Source organism: Phocoena phocoena, chromosome 1, assembly GCF_963924675.1.
Source record: "Phocoena phocoena chromosome 1, mPhoPho1.1, whole genome shotgun sequence".
Classification (NCBI taxonomy): domain Eukaryota; kingdom Metazoa; phylum Chordata; class Mammalia; order Artiodactyla; family Phocoenidae; genus Phocoena; species Phocoena phocoena.
Window position 1 is genome coordinate 141,725,889 of NC_089219.1, and position 16,562 is coordinate 141,742,450.

Sequence of the window (16,562 nt, forward strand, 5' to 3'; positions counted from 1 at the left end):
GTCAGACCCCCCAAATCTGCATTCCTAGCCACGCTCCCAGGTGATGCTTATCGTGATACCACTGATACCGAGGCTGGGGAAACACAGTTTGAGTAGCCCAGACAATTCCCTTGCAAATGAGACCAAACCTGTACATTTCAAATACACTTTAAAGATTTACCTGGCTTGTCTAGATGACCAAGTAGACTTAACTGTTCATTTGTGCAGATCACTTGCGTGTGTGCTTGCAAACCCAGAGGGCCCGTGGAAGGGGCTGAGAGAGAAACTAGACAAGCTGTATTGGGGAAGAATTGGGATTAACCTAAATGCGAAGGAACTGTGGGAGGGGTTAGTCCAGGATAGGTAAAGAAAGGGAAGAGAATAAACCCAAATTCACATAGATTTATCACCCCCCCTAATTTATTAGTGTAAAGTGTTACTTCAGAATCATGGATTCCTCTTCAACTTTTGTCCCTCTATTATCCCAAACTTTTAAAAATTGTCAGAAAACTAGAATAATTTAGAAAAGACCTTGTTTCCTGTCATTATCTCTCTGTTACAATCACTTATTAGTGCCGCCAGTTATCCAGGGAGCAGACAGTGATCTGCCTGAAGAGGTCACCGTGCTGGTGAACAAGAGCATGCTGGTGGAGTGTTTATCCAGTGGCAGCCCCACACCAAGAAATTCCTGGCAAAGAGATGGGCAGTTCTTGCTAGAAGATGAGCATCATAAATTTCTATCTAATGGAAGAATTCTGCAGGTAAAAGTAAAAAAATCTAATTAAAAATAGCTATTTGACTTTGTATTTTATAATAATTGTCTTTTTGCTTTTAAAAATAATTTGTCTTGGTTTATAAATATTGGCAAAAATAACTAATCATAAAAAGGATATATAAAATAAAATTCTTCTTACTCATTCTTTTCTCACTATCAGAGGTAACCACCATTAACAGTTTTGTGTGAATTCTTCCAGAGGTTATCTGTACGTTCAGCACACCACACACACACACACACACACACACACACACACACACCCTAAATTTACTACAATATGGCCTCTGTGATAAAAACCGAATTATTACAATTCTTTCCATTGCAGATTTCTGACGATTAAATTCTAGATGGTTTAAGATTCCCTATAGATTAAAATTTGTCCTCTATTGGCAAAGAATTGATGATAAAGAATAATGGAAACCACATAAATATCCTGAGTTGTTGTTCACTAATGGGCATGTCTATATTTTTCTTTTCAAGGGTTTTAAAAGGAAGATAGGCACTTGTAAAAATAACACCAACTCTTTTGTTAGGATGCAACTTAAGAAATTATTTCCCAAACATATTAATGATGTTGTATAGGCCCAAGAATCTAAGCATCAGTGTATCCAACACAGGACCTATCCCATGGAGTTCTTTATTTAAAAAAAAAAAAAAAAAGTATGAGTTTCACTGCTTGTAAATAACCTTTAATTCTCAAAGTATCTTCTGAACACCATGACTATTTCTTTTTGATGCTCATACAACCTCTAGCTAAATACTTAAATATTTCTGTTGGCTAGAGCCAAAAGATATATAGATGGACAGAAATTTCTGTATAATAAAAAAAGAAAATATAACTGCTATATTAACTAACTCTTGCTACATAAAACAAACCATTCCAAACAACTTAAAACAATAAGCATTTATTTAGCTCACAAGCTTTCTGGTTGGCTGGGTGATTCTTCTGGTCTCGGCAAGGCTTACTCGAGTGTCTGCATGCTGTGGATTGAATCCGTGGCTCTGCTGATCTTGGCTGGGCTCTTATACATATCTGGGACCTCAGCTGCAATAATAAGGCTGACTCTTCCCACATGATCTCTCGCCCTCCAGCAGGTTAGTCCTGGTTTCCTCACATAGTGGTGGCAGGGTGCACATGGTCTAGGTTTGAAATGGAAGACTGTCACATCCATCACACTCTATTGATAAAAGCCGGTCACAAGGCCAACACAAATTCTCCATCTTTACTCCACTCCCTGATGGGAGAAGCTTCACAGTCACACCGCCAGGGATGTAGATAGGAAAGTGGGAGAATGATTTGGGACTTTTCGTAGCCAATATACAAGTATGTATAAATTTGCCTTTTCTGATTAGGCATCTTTATAAATATTTATTTGATTGACCTGACTAATAAAAACCAGCATCAGCACTATTATGTACAAAACTTTTTTCCTATGCTTATCCGGTATTAGCTAGAAAGAGTATGTATTGTTTATTCTCAAAAATTGACAAGTTGCTTTATAAAAAAATTTCAGTTGGAATTTGTTCATTTTTTTCCTTAGATTCTAAACACTCAAATAACAGATATCGGCAGGTATGTGTGTATTGCTGAGAACACAGCTGGAAGTGCCAAAAAATATTTTAACCTCAATGTTCATGGTAAGAGCTCAGTTCCAAAAACATCTGTTAGAGTATGCTTGAAAAAGCAGGAAAACTGTATTCTAGATTATGTATGCTTATTTTGCATTTTTTAACTTGAATAATGTGTGGAGCCTGCATTCATTCAACCTTTCCCCTTCTTTCTTTCTACCACAGCTTGTGCGATTTATAAAGTACAAATCTTTTAGGGAGTCTGTTTTTATATTATTTCAGTCCCTTAAGAAAAAATAGTTACTCCTACATATTTGAAAGTAAAAAAAGAAAAAAATCACAATTTGAAATCCCAAAGATTACAAGTTTATATGAAGTTAGAACCAAATATAGCTCTTCTACCCATAAAAATTTACCCACTGGGCCTGGTTGGAACCAGTTTCTGTCCTCAATTGTAGAATTCATGTTGAGTTACACCCTCTGGTATGTAATATACTTCCTGAAGAAGAAAAAGTAACTTTATAGAGTTAAATAATTCCTGAAAACCATCAGTACACCTAATTTATTTATTAGATTCTAAGTTCTCAATAAATGCTAGACACTCCATAAATACTAACTTTTTGCTAAAAAAGCAGTTAGGTGTCAGCCATAAATAATTAGTTTTATTTTCATCATGCACAGCTGCTTCCAGAATATTAAATTGGAAATGCTGAACAATTATTATAAAAGATTTTCTTTAAACATGTGATTCATATGCAAAATTCTAGCTCATTTTGGAAATAGCTGAAATTTAACATTACTGAAAAATTTCTTCCTTCAAAAGACTTATTTAGCATAATGGATATACTTTTTTTGGTGCGATACATAGGGAGTATTGATGTCTAGCAATGTTTGGTGTTTCTGTAACAGATATTTGAAGCACTCTTACCTTTTTTTATTCCCAGTGCTTAGCAAGTTTTTTTTTGAGTAAATCTGACCAAAATAGAAGAAATGTGTTATGAATTCCCCGGAAGAATAAATTAAGCAAATATAATCATTGTGAAAGTATACTGTACTAATCTAAGTAATCTAAAGTAATCTGTAATCTAATTTGTATTCTAATCTGTAAAGTACAGTAGGATAAATGTTGAAAAATAAAAATGTTGATCATTTTTCCTGATTCCCCAAGGCAGAATTAATTTTTCCTCCTTTATGTGGTCAAAAGCCTCTTGTAAATACCCCAGTTTTAGCAGTTACATATTCTACCTTTTTATCTTTATACATCTGTATCTTCACCTCTATCCCATAACTTTATTATAAATGCTGTAGGCAAATGGTCATCTCTTATGGACCTTGGTTTTCCTAAACCTTGTCTAAAGTCATGGTAGTTGCTAAATAAATATTTGTTGTTCCTTTATTATATTTCCTTCATATCCGTTTCTTCTTTGTAATGCATAGGAAAAATAACTGAAGTAGGAGCCTTGCCTGACTTGAGAGGTAGAAGCCACTCGTGTTTACTATTGAGAATTGGAGTTCAGGAGGGGGGGTTTCCTCTTTTACCGGTTAACAGTGTCTTGAGCTCCTGCCTGCAGTCAGGAACCCATGCTTAAAAATTGGAAATTTCATGCGGGAGAGAAACAGTTTAAATTGTTTTCACTTAAAACCATACCATTTGCTATCTCCCTGTACAATATCGCTTGCTTCTTTTGGACTCTAACCTTCAGTCTGTTGACCTCCCAGGTTTTTTTCGACCCTCTGTGTCTTTACTTTCCTTCACATCCAGTTTAACTTTCATGGACCAGCATATCAATCTCTTCTCTTAGCCCATGCCTTCTCAGCACTGTTGCTTAATAAAGGCTCAACTCTGCATGTAACAACACAACACACTGACTGCTTGATACCTACCAGGTGCTGTGCCAGGTGTTTTATATATGTTATTTTACTTAATTATCTCAATAACCCCAGGTGGTTGGTACTATTTTATACCTCTTTTACAGATAAAAAAGCTGAGGCTCAGTGAGACTAAGTAACACACCCAAAGTTACACAGCTGGCAAATACAGAACCAGGATTTTAGCTTAGGTAGTCTGATTCCAGAGGCTTTAAACTTAGCTGCTTTTCTGTCTTACCTCTCACTGAATTCCATACCTGCACCTAGGTAGCTAACTATGGCTAGAGGAACTCCTGGTGTCAGGAATATTGGTGTTATTATAAATTCATAGATACTGCTTGAAATGAGCCCTTTATACTGCCTCTTCATGGCTCTACTCCACAGTGACTCATACCTTCTTGAATGTCAGATGGCCCCTGTCTTAGCTCAGGCAGCCATTAACAAAATACCAGAGACTGCATGGCTTAAACAATAGGAGTTTATTTTCTCACCATTCCGGAGGCTGGAAAGTCCAAGATAAGGTCCCAGCAGGGTTCAATTTCTGGTGAAGGCTCTTTCTCGCTTGCAGATGGCCACTTTGTCCTCACAAGGCCTTTCCACTGAGCACGCATGGACAGAGAAAGCAAGGAAGCTCTCAGGTGTCTCTTTTTATAAAGACAATAATCCTATAGGATGAGTGCCCCATCTTTATGACCACATTTATCTTTCGTTACTTCCTTAAAGGCCCCATCTTCAAATACAACCACACTGAGAGGGCTTTAGTGTATGAATTTGGGGGGGACGCAAACATTCAATCACAGTCGCCTCTCACCTTCGCTCAGTCAGTGCCCTTACCTCCTGTTTTACAGGGAAAAGAGAAGGCATATGGCTGAAACCACTTCAAATTCCTACCATCAAAATGAGAATATTAGCTGCATGTGATGCTGCCATTTCTTCCTTCCGTTACAACACAAGATGGGAGCATTCCTCTACCTTCTAAAGACTGACTTGACTCTACATCCCTGGCGACCGCCTGGTCAAAAATCTCACAATCTCCTCTCTTCCTCTCCAGTATTGAAATTCACACTTTTACTGGCTCCTTCCCAAGAGCATTTAAATTTACTCATCTCTTGCCTCTTAAAAAAACACCAAAAACCAAAAACACAAACCAAAAAAAACCCAAAACAACTCTCCCTTAGACCTAGTATTTCTCTTCAGAGGCCTCCTTCTCTTTTGCCCCATTTCAAGGCAACCTTCTCTAATAGCCGTATATATTTACTGTCTCCTTTTCCTCACTCCTCCCACCATTGCTCATCGGATTTCACACCAACTCCAATGAAACTGCTCACTGAATTCATGAAATGACATCAGAAGTCCAACAGGCATTTTCAGGCTTTATCTTTCTTTCTTCTGAGCATTCAACATCCTTGAACATTTGACTTTTTCAAAAATTCACTTCCTTTGGCTTTTGTGATGCCCACACCCCTTATTGATAATCTTGCCTTTCCGGTCTCGCATTCCCAGTTGTCTTTGCTAGTTCCTCCTTCTCTACTTGACTATTACACTTTCGTTTTCCAAGCGCTAGACTTTATTCTTCCCACTCTTTTCTTACGTGATCTCACGAATTCCCAAATTTCAGATACCATCTATGTGCAAAATAGTTTGCAAATTTTTATTTTCAGCCAGGGCTGCCTCAGGAACTCTAGACGCTTCTGTTCAAATATGTACTTCTTACTGACACAAATGCCTAATAGTCACTCTAAGACCATGTGTATATAACTGAGCTCATTACCTTTTCCCAGAAATGTGTTCCTCCTCCAGGGATCTCTGTCTCAGTAAACGGAATCACCATCTTCGCATTGTTTGAGCCAGTAAAATGAATGTCATCCTGGATTCCTCCTCCTCCTTAAACCTCACCCCCAAAGCATTGAATCCTAAATATTCTACCTACATAATATTCTGGATCTACTCACTTTTCTGTCCTTTCTGACACCATCCTAGGCATAGCACTGTCATCTTCTGCACTCATTACAGCAATAGTCTCCTAACTGGTCTTTCTGAGTCCCTTCTAGCCTTCTCACCAGTTCCCTCCACTGTGGCCAGATTGATAACTTTTAAGCTAATTTTTGAGTAAACCACTCCTCTGCTTTCCTCTCCTTAGGCTGTTATTTCAGCATTCTAATGATGCCCAGAAGACCCTCTAGGATTTTATACTATTTAGTCCCTTAATCTTTGCCTTCTCCACCTTACTCCCCAGCAGCCTTGCTCTTCAGACTCTGGTCATGTCAGCCTTCTGGTGCCATGTTCTTTTCCCCATTTGCGCCTTTGTATGTGCCATGCCTTCTTTCTGAAAGACCCGTCCATTATCTGTCTTCTGCTAGCTTATTCCTGGTCATACTTCAGCATCTTTTTAAATGTCACTTCTTCCTCCTGATCCCCAAACTAGGTTATGTCCCTGTTGTCACCCTACTCTTCTGATTGACACTCACTCATCACACTTGTAATTACTAGGCAGTATCAGACAGTGGCTAAGAACAGGGCTCTAGAGCCAGACAGCAGTCTTCCAGTTTCTTCCAGTATCTAACTGTGAAACCTTAGGCAAGATGCTAACCTCTCTCTGTCTCAGCTTGCTCATCTATAATAAATAAGAGGATAAGAACTGTATCTAACACATAAGGTTTCTGAGCCTCCAATGGTATACATGAAGTGTTTAGTTCAGTGCCTGGCACAGCATAACCACTCAAAAAAATGTTAGCTGTTATTTTTTGTTCAATGTCTGTCACTATCACCAAATTATTAATTCTTTATAGATATTATCTATTATATTTTTCATACTGTATCAGCACTTAGCACATCTGAAATACAGTAGGTATTTAATAAATATTTGATAAATGAGTAGATGAATGAATATGAAAATTGGTGGATAAAAAAACATGTATAAATTTAAAAAAATTTAAAAAGCAATTTTGTAAAATTTAAAAAGCAATTTTGCCTTTTGATCTTTTGCTTTTGTTTTTGATGCTGTTTTAAGACCTCAGTCTTAATATAAAAGAGTATAATATAACATAGAGAGTATAATAGAGAGAGAGTATAATATAATAATAGAGTGTTACATTAGTTGTGTTCTTTATTTCATGTCTTACTATCTTCATTGGCCTGAGCAAAACCCACCTGTGCCTTTATTTATTAATGTATTCATTCATTAATGTATTCACTCATTTTTATGCTCATTCCTCGCTCCTATTCCCACCCCCCACATAGAAACCATTCAAATATGTATGATGTTATTCCTTCCACGTGCATGTGTTCTTGTAAAAAATCTATTATTCCATCTGCGTGTGTTTTAACATGCATAATTGGCATTGCATTACTAATCTTATGCATTTTTACTCTACTTTTTCTCTGTACTGCTTCTGCTTTTGGAATTCTTTTTTGGTTTTGGACAATAAGCCATTGTATTGCTTATTTCTTAAATCTTCTGCTTATCTTGAAAGTCAGTGATTTACATTGTTGAAATAACCTGTATAATTTATTGATAGAGACCCTAAAATAACAAGTCTACTCTATTATTTCTATAAGCAAGGAAATAAAAACTTTAAGGATATAATATTAAAAACAAGAATATTCACAGGTATTTAATAAAAAGCAGTATGAGGTCTGTGTACATTGACAAAACCATCTCAGAACTGGCAACTACATTTTACAAATAAAATGCAGAATAATTCTGTCTGAAAATTCTAGTATTCTGTTTCAGTTGGGAAAAACAAAACTGATGGACGTGAGTTTGATGAAGGCATTAGGGAATTCTAAGAAGAAAGGTAACTAATTAACAGTATCATTAACTCAGTGTTTTAGCAGAGTACAGTAGTTGGGATTATATTAATAAATTGGAATATGTATTCCTGATAATATCACTTTTCACATTTAATATGTTTACTATTAATACCAATATATTTCACTTTTAATATATTTACTCTTATAGTTCCTCCAAGTGTCATTGGTCCTAACCCTGAAAATCTCACTGTTGTGGTGAACAATTTCATCTCTTTGACCTGTGAGGTCTCTGGCTTTCCACCTCCTGATCTCAGCTGGCTCAAGAATGAACAGCCTATCAAGCTAAACACAAATGCTCTCATTGTGCCCGGTAAGGAACTTAGAACTCTTTATGAAGTGGGCAACACTTTCTCATTTTTCTTTATTTAATACAAATGGCATTTCAACTTAGTCTCTTTCCAAACTTTTGTCTTGCTGCATTTATTTGGTCACATTAAATGCCTCTCTTCAGCCATTTGGGGCCATTAGGATAAGACTGTAGAGACTTTATGATTTCAGTGGGAATGTACAGTGACAAGGTCTACTTCAAGAAATTATGAAATCTAGGAACAGAACTGCCTAGCAATTACTTGGGGGTGATAGACTAGCAAATAGTGCTTTCATTGGATAAAATCACTGGTTGTTTTCGATCGATCCTAAAGCTCCTTGAAGATAGATTAATATCAGTATATAGACTAACAGACAGACAGCCACTTCTGCACCGTGGGAGATTTAAACCCAGAAATACTTGTTGACATATACTGACTATAGTACAATTATGGTTTGCTTACTAGAATGTATATGAAACAGTTCTATTATCCATGTTTGGTTATTGGAGAGAAAATTTTATTAATTTCTTCTTTTATAAGGAAGTAGAATAAATAGTAATGAAAGGATCAAAGGAAACTGATTAAATTCTTTCATTTTATATATGAAATGCTTCTATATGCTTCTATCTATGCTTAGATTTTCCTCTAAGGGAAAGGATATATTTTGCTATTTATCTTATTGATAAGGTAGTTATTACAACAACCTCTGTACCAAACTTCAGTTTGCATTATATTTGCCCACAGGTGGTCGAACTTTACAAATTATCCGGGCCAAGGTATCTGATGGTGGTGAATACACTTGTATAGCCATCAACCAAGCTGGTGAAAGCAAGAAAAAAGTTTCCCTGACTGTTTACGGTTTGCTTCTACTTTTTTCATAAGATTTTTTTATTTTTAAACTGGTATTAGATATTTTCTATCTGAGCATTCTATGAAAAAGAAAATCCTCTATTCTTATTTTCTTCCTTCAGTGCCCCCAAGCATTAAAGATCATGGCAGCGAATCTCTTTCTGTAGTTAATGTAAGAGAGGGCACCTCAGTGTCATTGGAGTGTGAATCGAATGCTGTCCCACCTCCAGTCATCACCTGGTATAAGAATGGGCGGATGCTAACAGAGTCTACTCAGCTGGAGATTTTGGCCGATGGACAAATGCTGCACATCACGAAAGCTGAGGTGCATCTTTTATTCTTGTTTGTGTGTCATGACTCCTTGGCGGGATTATGGAAGGGAGAATTGAAAGTTGCATATTCCCCTTACTACAGTGAAAAATTATTTTCATTTAAAAAAATAACATCATCAATGCCGTTATCCTCATTTTTCATTTAAAAAAAAGCAGGATTGTAGAAGGCAATTAGGACTGGGGCATTTAAGCATAAAGATGACTGATGATTTAATCTACACTCGAACGGTGTGATTGGTCATCTATAACTTAATGGAGCACATACAATAGTATCTTTTTCTTTTAGGTATCTGACACAGGCCAGTATGTATGTAGAGCTATAAATGTAGCAGGACGGGATGATAAAAATTTCCACCTCAATGTATATGGTGAGCATCTGCCTCTAATATAAGTCTTTTTCCCCCAGATATGCAAATACCAGAAAGTATCCTGAATTAACTTAATGAGGACACATGATTTTCTTCTGTCTTTTTACAGTGCCACCCAGTATTGAAGGGCCTGAAAAAGAAGTCATTGTGGAGGCAATCAGCAATCCTGTGACTTTAACATGTGATGCCACTGGAATCCCACCTCCCATGATAGCATGGTTAAAGAACCACAGACCCATAGGTAATGTAGCTGTGCATTTTTTTTATGATTGTTTTCTTTTGCTCTTGACTCACTAGGTTAATAAACTAGCACATTTTCAGTATTACGCACATAGCTGTGTTTAGTTCATAAAGCCTAATGTACTGTAATATAAACTTACAAAAGGATTCCTTTTCTTTTAATTTATTTTTATTTTTGGCTGCGTTGGATCTTTGTTGCTGCACGTGGGCTTTCTCTAGTTGCGGCTAGCGGGGGCTACTCTTTCTTGCGGTGCGCGGGTTTCTCAGTGTGCTGGCTTCTCTTGTTGCGGAGCACAGGCTCTAGGTGCGCGGGCTTCAGTAGGTGTAGCTCACGGGCTCTAGAGAGCAGGCTCAGTAGTTGTGGCTCACGGGTTTAGTTGCTCCGCGGCCTGTGGGATCTTCCCGGACCAGGGCTTAAACCCGTGTCCCCTGCATTGGCAGGCGGATTCTTAACCACTGCGCCACCAGGGAAGCCCTACAAAAGGATTCTTCATCTTACAGAGATTTTTCTCCTTTCCATTTTACTGGAGAGAAAATTTTATTAATTTCTTCTTTTATAAGGAAGTAGAATAAATAGTAATGAAAGGATCAAAGTACAAGGGGAAAACTTAAAAAAATACATTTGTCACATAAAGACATTTTTACAGTGACTTGTAGAGATGTTAAAATAAAAGCTTTTTTATGTTTTGTTTGGCTTTGTTTCTACCTCTAGAAAATTCTGACTCACTTGAAGTTCATATTTTGTCGGGAGGTAGCAAACTCCAAATTGCCCGGTCCCAGCATTCAGACAGTGGAAACTATACATGCATTGCATCAAATATGGAGGGAAAAGCACAGAAAAATTACATTCTTTCAATTCAAGGTATGTGTGGTACACTCTGATCTGTCTTCAGTTTCTTTATTACATTCTATCTGTAGTACAAAATAAGTGTACATCTAAATAGATCATTTATAATTGATTCAAAATATCTCTTTTTTGCATGTTTTGGATATTTTATTTCTTTTCCAATTTATTGAGATATAAGTGATATAAAGAACTGTATAATTTTAGGGTGCACAGCATAATGATTTGACTTACAAAATATCATTAGATAAGCAAAAAATACTGTCAATTTTCTGTCCTACATTTGCCAGTAGATAGTATTTTCATGAAAATGGACATAAATGTGGAGAAAAGAATAGAAATTTCAAAATCTCTTTTTTTTCATGTTTCCTGAAATGTTTACCTTCCTATAGTATATATTCTATTGAATTACTTGTTTATTTAAAACTGGAATAACTTATTTTGATGCTAAGCCTATAGGTCTCTTCCTATTGATATAGATAAGATTTATCTCATGAAGATATTAAATATGTTCTAATTACTGGCCAAGGATTAGGTGAGCTTAAATAATCATGAATCTTATACTATTTTGGCTTGAGGATAAGGAGCATTGATTCACCCAAGAAATATTTAATTAACACTTACTATGTTCCAGCATAGAATTGAGCACTGCAGGGAGAACTTGCATCCTTTTGATTTTCAGCAAACCTTTGGGGTATTACTTTTGGCCTAATGTTTAAATTGAAATGGAATTCTAACTTGAAACTAAGTTGAAATGCTTGCTTTTTCCAATTTTATTATAGTTACTGAAAAGAATTTCTCATAAGTTATAAATGCAGTTGTGAATATGTATTATCTACCTGTTGCATGCTCTGTTAAAGCTAACTCCAGAAAATTGAAATTTTTTTCCAGTTTTATTGAGATATAATTTGACATATAACACTGTATAAGTTTAAGGTGTGCAACATAATGATATGATATATGTATATATTGCAAAGTGATCACAATAAGATTAGTTAAAACCCATCACCTAAAAACTGAAATTAAAGAAAAATTAAGATGTTTATGAGTCATAGTGGTTTCTCCTATTAGTGATGCTTTAAGATTTCAGAAATAAAAAGGGAAAAACTGCTATTCAGAGATTCAGTGTCAGAAATTGCATGTTTAATTATGTTTAATGCACTAATAATAATAGATGCCAATCATGGGGTATGTGGTATGACCAAACATTTTGCCAGACTTTTTATATATGTTATTATGTCTTAGGACTAGAAATTGTATATAGACATAGGGCCTAGTCTGCACTTTTCCTATATTATATACTTGTTATAGGATGTCTCATTTACATTCTTATTGATTCAACTTCTAAATTGTACAAATTTGATATAATTATTATCATCTTCTGGACGACTAAAATGAGATTTGGAGATATTATATAGCAATGTGTTGGTAAATGTTTAACAGTTGACTCTGCAGACAAAAAGGTCTTGATTTGTAACCAATCATTTGTCAGTTTCTGTGGTGTAAGTATTCCCACAGTGGCACATTTCAAGGTATGAATATGATGGCACCAAACATGGAGTAGGAAAGATGTGCAAAATTGGCTCTTGCAAGCTGGTATGAGCTGCCTCCAGCACACCACTATAATTATTTAGAAAGAATTAAAATGTATTTCTGACTTATACTACTGTCAATATTTTTATTACACATTATTTCTTTTTTTTAATCAATATTTCTTTTTGTGAAGTATAGTTGATCTACAATGTTGTGTTAATTTCTGCTCTACAGCAAAGTGATTCAGGTATACATCATATAAATTCATTTTTTTAAAATATTCTTTTCCATTATGGTTTATCATAGGATATTGAACATAGTTCTCTGTGCTATACAGTAGGACGTTGTTGTTTATCCATTCTATAATATATATAAAAGCTTACATCTGCTAACCCCAGCATGCCACTCCATCCCTCCCCCAACCCCCCCTCCTCCTTGGCAACCACCAGTCTGTTCTCTATGTCTGTGATTCTGTTTCTGTTTCATAGATAGGTTCATTTGTGTCATATTTTAACTTCCACATATATGTGATATCATATGGTATTTGTCCTTCTGACTTATTTCACTTAGTATGATAATCTCTGGCTGCATCCATGTTGCTGCAAATGGCATATTTCATTCTTTTTTATGGCTGAGTAGTATTCCATTGTATGTATGTACCACATCTTCTTTAGGTTGTTTCCATGTCTTGGCTATTGTGAATTGTGCTGCTGTGAACATAGGGGTGCATGTATCTTTTTTCTTTAATATATATATTTTTTTTTAATTTTTGGTTGCATTTGGTCTTCATTGCTGCACGCGGGCTTTCTCAACTTGTGACGAGCATGGGCTACTCTTCGTTGTGGTGCTCAGGCTTCTCATTGCAGTGGCTTCTCTTGTTGCAGAGCATGGGCTCTAGGCACGTGGGCTTCAGTAGTTGTAGCACGCAGGCTCAGTGGTTGTGGTGCACAGGCTCAACAGTCATGGCTTGCGGGCTCTAGAGCGCAGGCTCAGTAGTTGTGGTGCATGGGCTTAGTTGCTCTGCGGCATGTGGGATCTTCCCGGACCAGGAATCGAACCCATGTCCCCTGCATTGGCAGGCAGATTCTTAACCACTGAGCCACCAGGGAAGTCCTGCATGTATTTTTCTGAATTATAGCTTTGTCTAGATATATGCCCAGTAGTGGGATTTCTGGATCATATGGTAATTGTATTTTTAGTTTTCTGAGGAACCTCCTTACTGTTCTCCATAGTGGCTTCACCAATTTACATTTCCATCAACAGTGTAGGAGGGTCCTCTTTTCTACACACCCTCTCTAGCATTTGTTATTTGTAGACTTTTTGATGATGGCCATTCTGACTGGTGTGAGGTGATACCTCATCGTAGTTTTGATTTGCATTTCTCTAATAATTAGTGATGTTGAATATCTGTTCATATGCCTGTTGGCCATCTGTATGTCTTCTTTGGAGAAATGTCTGTTTAGGTCTTCTGCCCATTTTTCAATTAGGTTGTTTGTTTTTTTGTTGTTGAGTTGTATGTACACGTTATTTCTTTTTTTTCAATTAATTTTTTATTGAAGTATAGTTGCTTTACAATACTGTGTTATTTTTTACTGTACAGCAAAGTAAATCAGCTATATGTATACATATATCCCCTCTTTTTTGGATTTCCTTCCCATTTAGGTCACCACAGAGCACTGAGTAGAGTTCCCTGAGCTATACAGTAGGTTCTCATTAGTTTTCTATTTTATGCATAGTATCAGTAGTGTATATATGTCAATCCCAATCTCCCAATTCATCCCACCCCCCTCTTGCCTCCCTTGGTGTCCATACATTCTCTATGTCTGTGTCTCTATTTCTGCTTTGCAAGTAAGATAATCTATACCATTTTTCTGGATTCCACATATATGTGTTATATACAATATTTGTTTTTCTCTTTCTGACTTCACTCTGTATAATAGTCTCTAGGTCCATCCACATCTCTATAAATGACCCAATTTCATTCCTTCTCATGGCTGAGTAATATTCCATTGTATATATGTGCCACATCTTCTTTATCCATTCCTCTGTTGATGGACATTTAGTTGCTTCCATGGCCTGGCTATTGTAAATAGTGCTGCAGTGAACATTGGGGTGCATGTGTCTTTTTGAATTCTGGTTTTCTCTGGGTATATGCCCAGTAGTGGGATTGCTGGGTCATATGGTAGTTCTATTTTTAGTTTTTGAAGGAACCTCCATACTGTTCTCCATAGTGGCTGCACCAATTTACATTTCCACCAACAGTGCAAGAGGGTTCCCTTTTCTCCATGCCCTTTTCAGCATTTATTGTTTGTAGATTTATAAAAAAAAACTTTATTGGAGTATAATTGCTTAAGAATGGTGTGCTACTTTCTGCTGTATAACAAAGTTGTAGATTTTTTAATGATGGCCATTCTGACTGGTGTGAGGTGATACGTCACTATAGTTTTGATTTGCATTTCTCTAATAATTAGTGATGTTGAGCATCTTTTCATGTGTTTGTTAGCCATCTGTATGTCTTCTTTGGAGAGATGTCTATTTAGGTCTTCCGCCCATTATTTGATTGGATTTTTAAATTTTTTTTTTTTTGATACTGAGCTCCCTGAGCTGTTTGTGTATTTTGGAGATTAATCCTTTGTCAGTTGCTTTGTTCGCAAATATTTTCACTTCTTCTGAGGGTTGTCTTTTCATCTTGTTTATGGTTTCCTTTTCTGTGCAAAAGCTTTTAAGTACACACTATTTCTTAAATGAATCATTAAGGTGAAAAACAAAGATGGCTAGAAAAAGGGAATAGAAATGATTAAATCTTGAAACCAATAATAAACCTATCGTTCAGAATAAATAATATTTAAATAGAGAAAGAATTAACCAACTTAGATACTTTTCTCAGATGTTTATGCCAAAATTTTATAAAACAGATTCCCCTGAACTGTATTAATTCTGAGCTATCTATTGAGGATTTAATCTAAGAGCGATTCTGTTTGGCCAGGAGGGGTGCCCATGAGGTAGATATGTCACCAACCACCATGAGCAAATAATTATACCAACTTACAATATAATAGGAATATTGAAGTGATTCCTCTACCTATTCCTCATTTAAAAATAATTTATGGCAATAACAAGAGTTTGATCTTGAACCACAACCTAGAAAGAATGTGAAATAAAAATGCATATTGTTCTATGATTCTGTTGCATTCATTAGAATTTATATTCTTGTGCCTTGTTAATGAAAGTCAATTTTTTCTCCAAAGTTCCTCCAAATGTTGCTGGTGCTGAGATTCCAAGTGAAGTCAGTGTCCTTCTTGGGGAAAATGTTGAGCTGGTCTGCAATGCAAATGGCATTCCTACCCCTCTTATTCAGTGGCTTAGAGATGGAAAGCCCATAACTAACAGTGAAACAGAAAGAATTCGGTATGTGTGAAAAGAATTTCTGCATCATTAATTGTAATGTGTTCTACAGTTTTAGAGAGTTGGACACAGATATTCTCCTTGGAGAATCACTCAAAAGTATTTGTCTGGGCTTCCCTGGTGGCGCAGTGGTTGGGAGTCCGCCTGCCGATGCAGGGGACGCGGGTTCGCGCCCCGGTCCGGGAGGATCCCACATGCCGCGGAGCGGCTGGGCCCGTGAGCCGTGGCCGCTGGGCCTGCGCGTCCGGAGCCTGTGCTCCGCAATGGGAGAGGCCACAGCAGTGAGAGGCCCGCGTACCGCAAAAAAAAAAAAAAAAAAAAAAAAAAAAAAAAAAAAAAAAGTATTTGTCTGTGTGTGTATGTGTTCCTTATTTATCAACTCTGTGTTATAAAATCTCCTCACATGTTCATTCCTGCAAGTGTTAGTTAACTGTTGTACATTTTATTCCTCTAATTTCAGAACGTTTATACCAAAGTCCACATCATAAAATAATTCATTCTTCTTTCTTGCTAACATGAAACCAATTTCATCCTACAAAAGACTCATCAGTCATCTCTTAGATATGGTTTTGTGTCCTGAAATCACCAAACCACCAGACATGCCATAGTGCTTGGCTCATTTTGAGAAAAGATACTATCATCATAACCTGGTCCATCTCCTATAGTGATTTGTCCAAA

General features: G+C 36.5%; 1 protein-coding gene across 1 annotated transcript in view; it reads left to right on the top strand.

Moving 5' to 3' along the window:
• Positions 1-16,562, top strand: part of HMCN1 (hemicentin 1) — a 519,661-nt gene that overhangs the window by 363,000 nt on the left and 140,099 nt on the right. Inside the window, exons 56-64 of the mRNA XM_065885936.1 lie at positions 553-740; positions 2,296-2,392; positions 8,154-8,315; positions 9,058-9,171; positions 9,285-9,487; positions 9,781-9,862; positions 9,972-10,103; positions 10,815-10,964; positions 15,728-15,887. Coding sequence (XP_065742008.1) covers positions 553-740; positions 2,296-2,392; positions 8,154-8,315; positions 9,058-9,171; positions 9,285-9,487; positions 9,781-9,862; positions 9,972-10,103; positions 10,815-10,964; positions 15,728-15,887 — 1,288 coding nt within the window. The remainder of the gene's footprint in view (positions 1-552; positions 741-2,295; positions 2,393-8,153; positions 8,316-9,057; positions 9,172-9,284; positions 9,488-9,780; positions 9,863-9,971; positions 10,104-10,814; positions 10,965-15,727; positions 15,888-16,562) is intronic.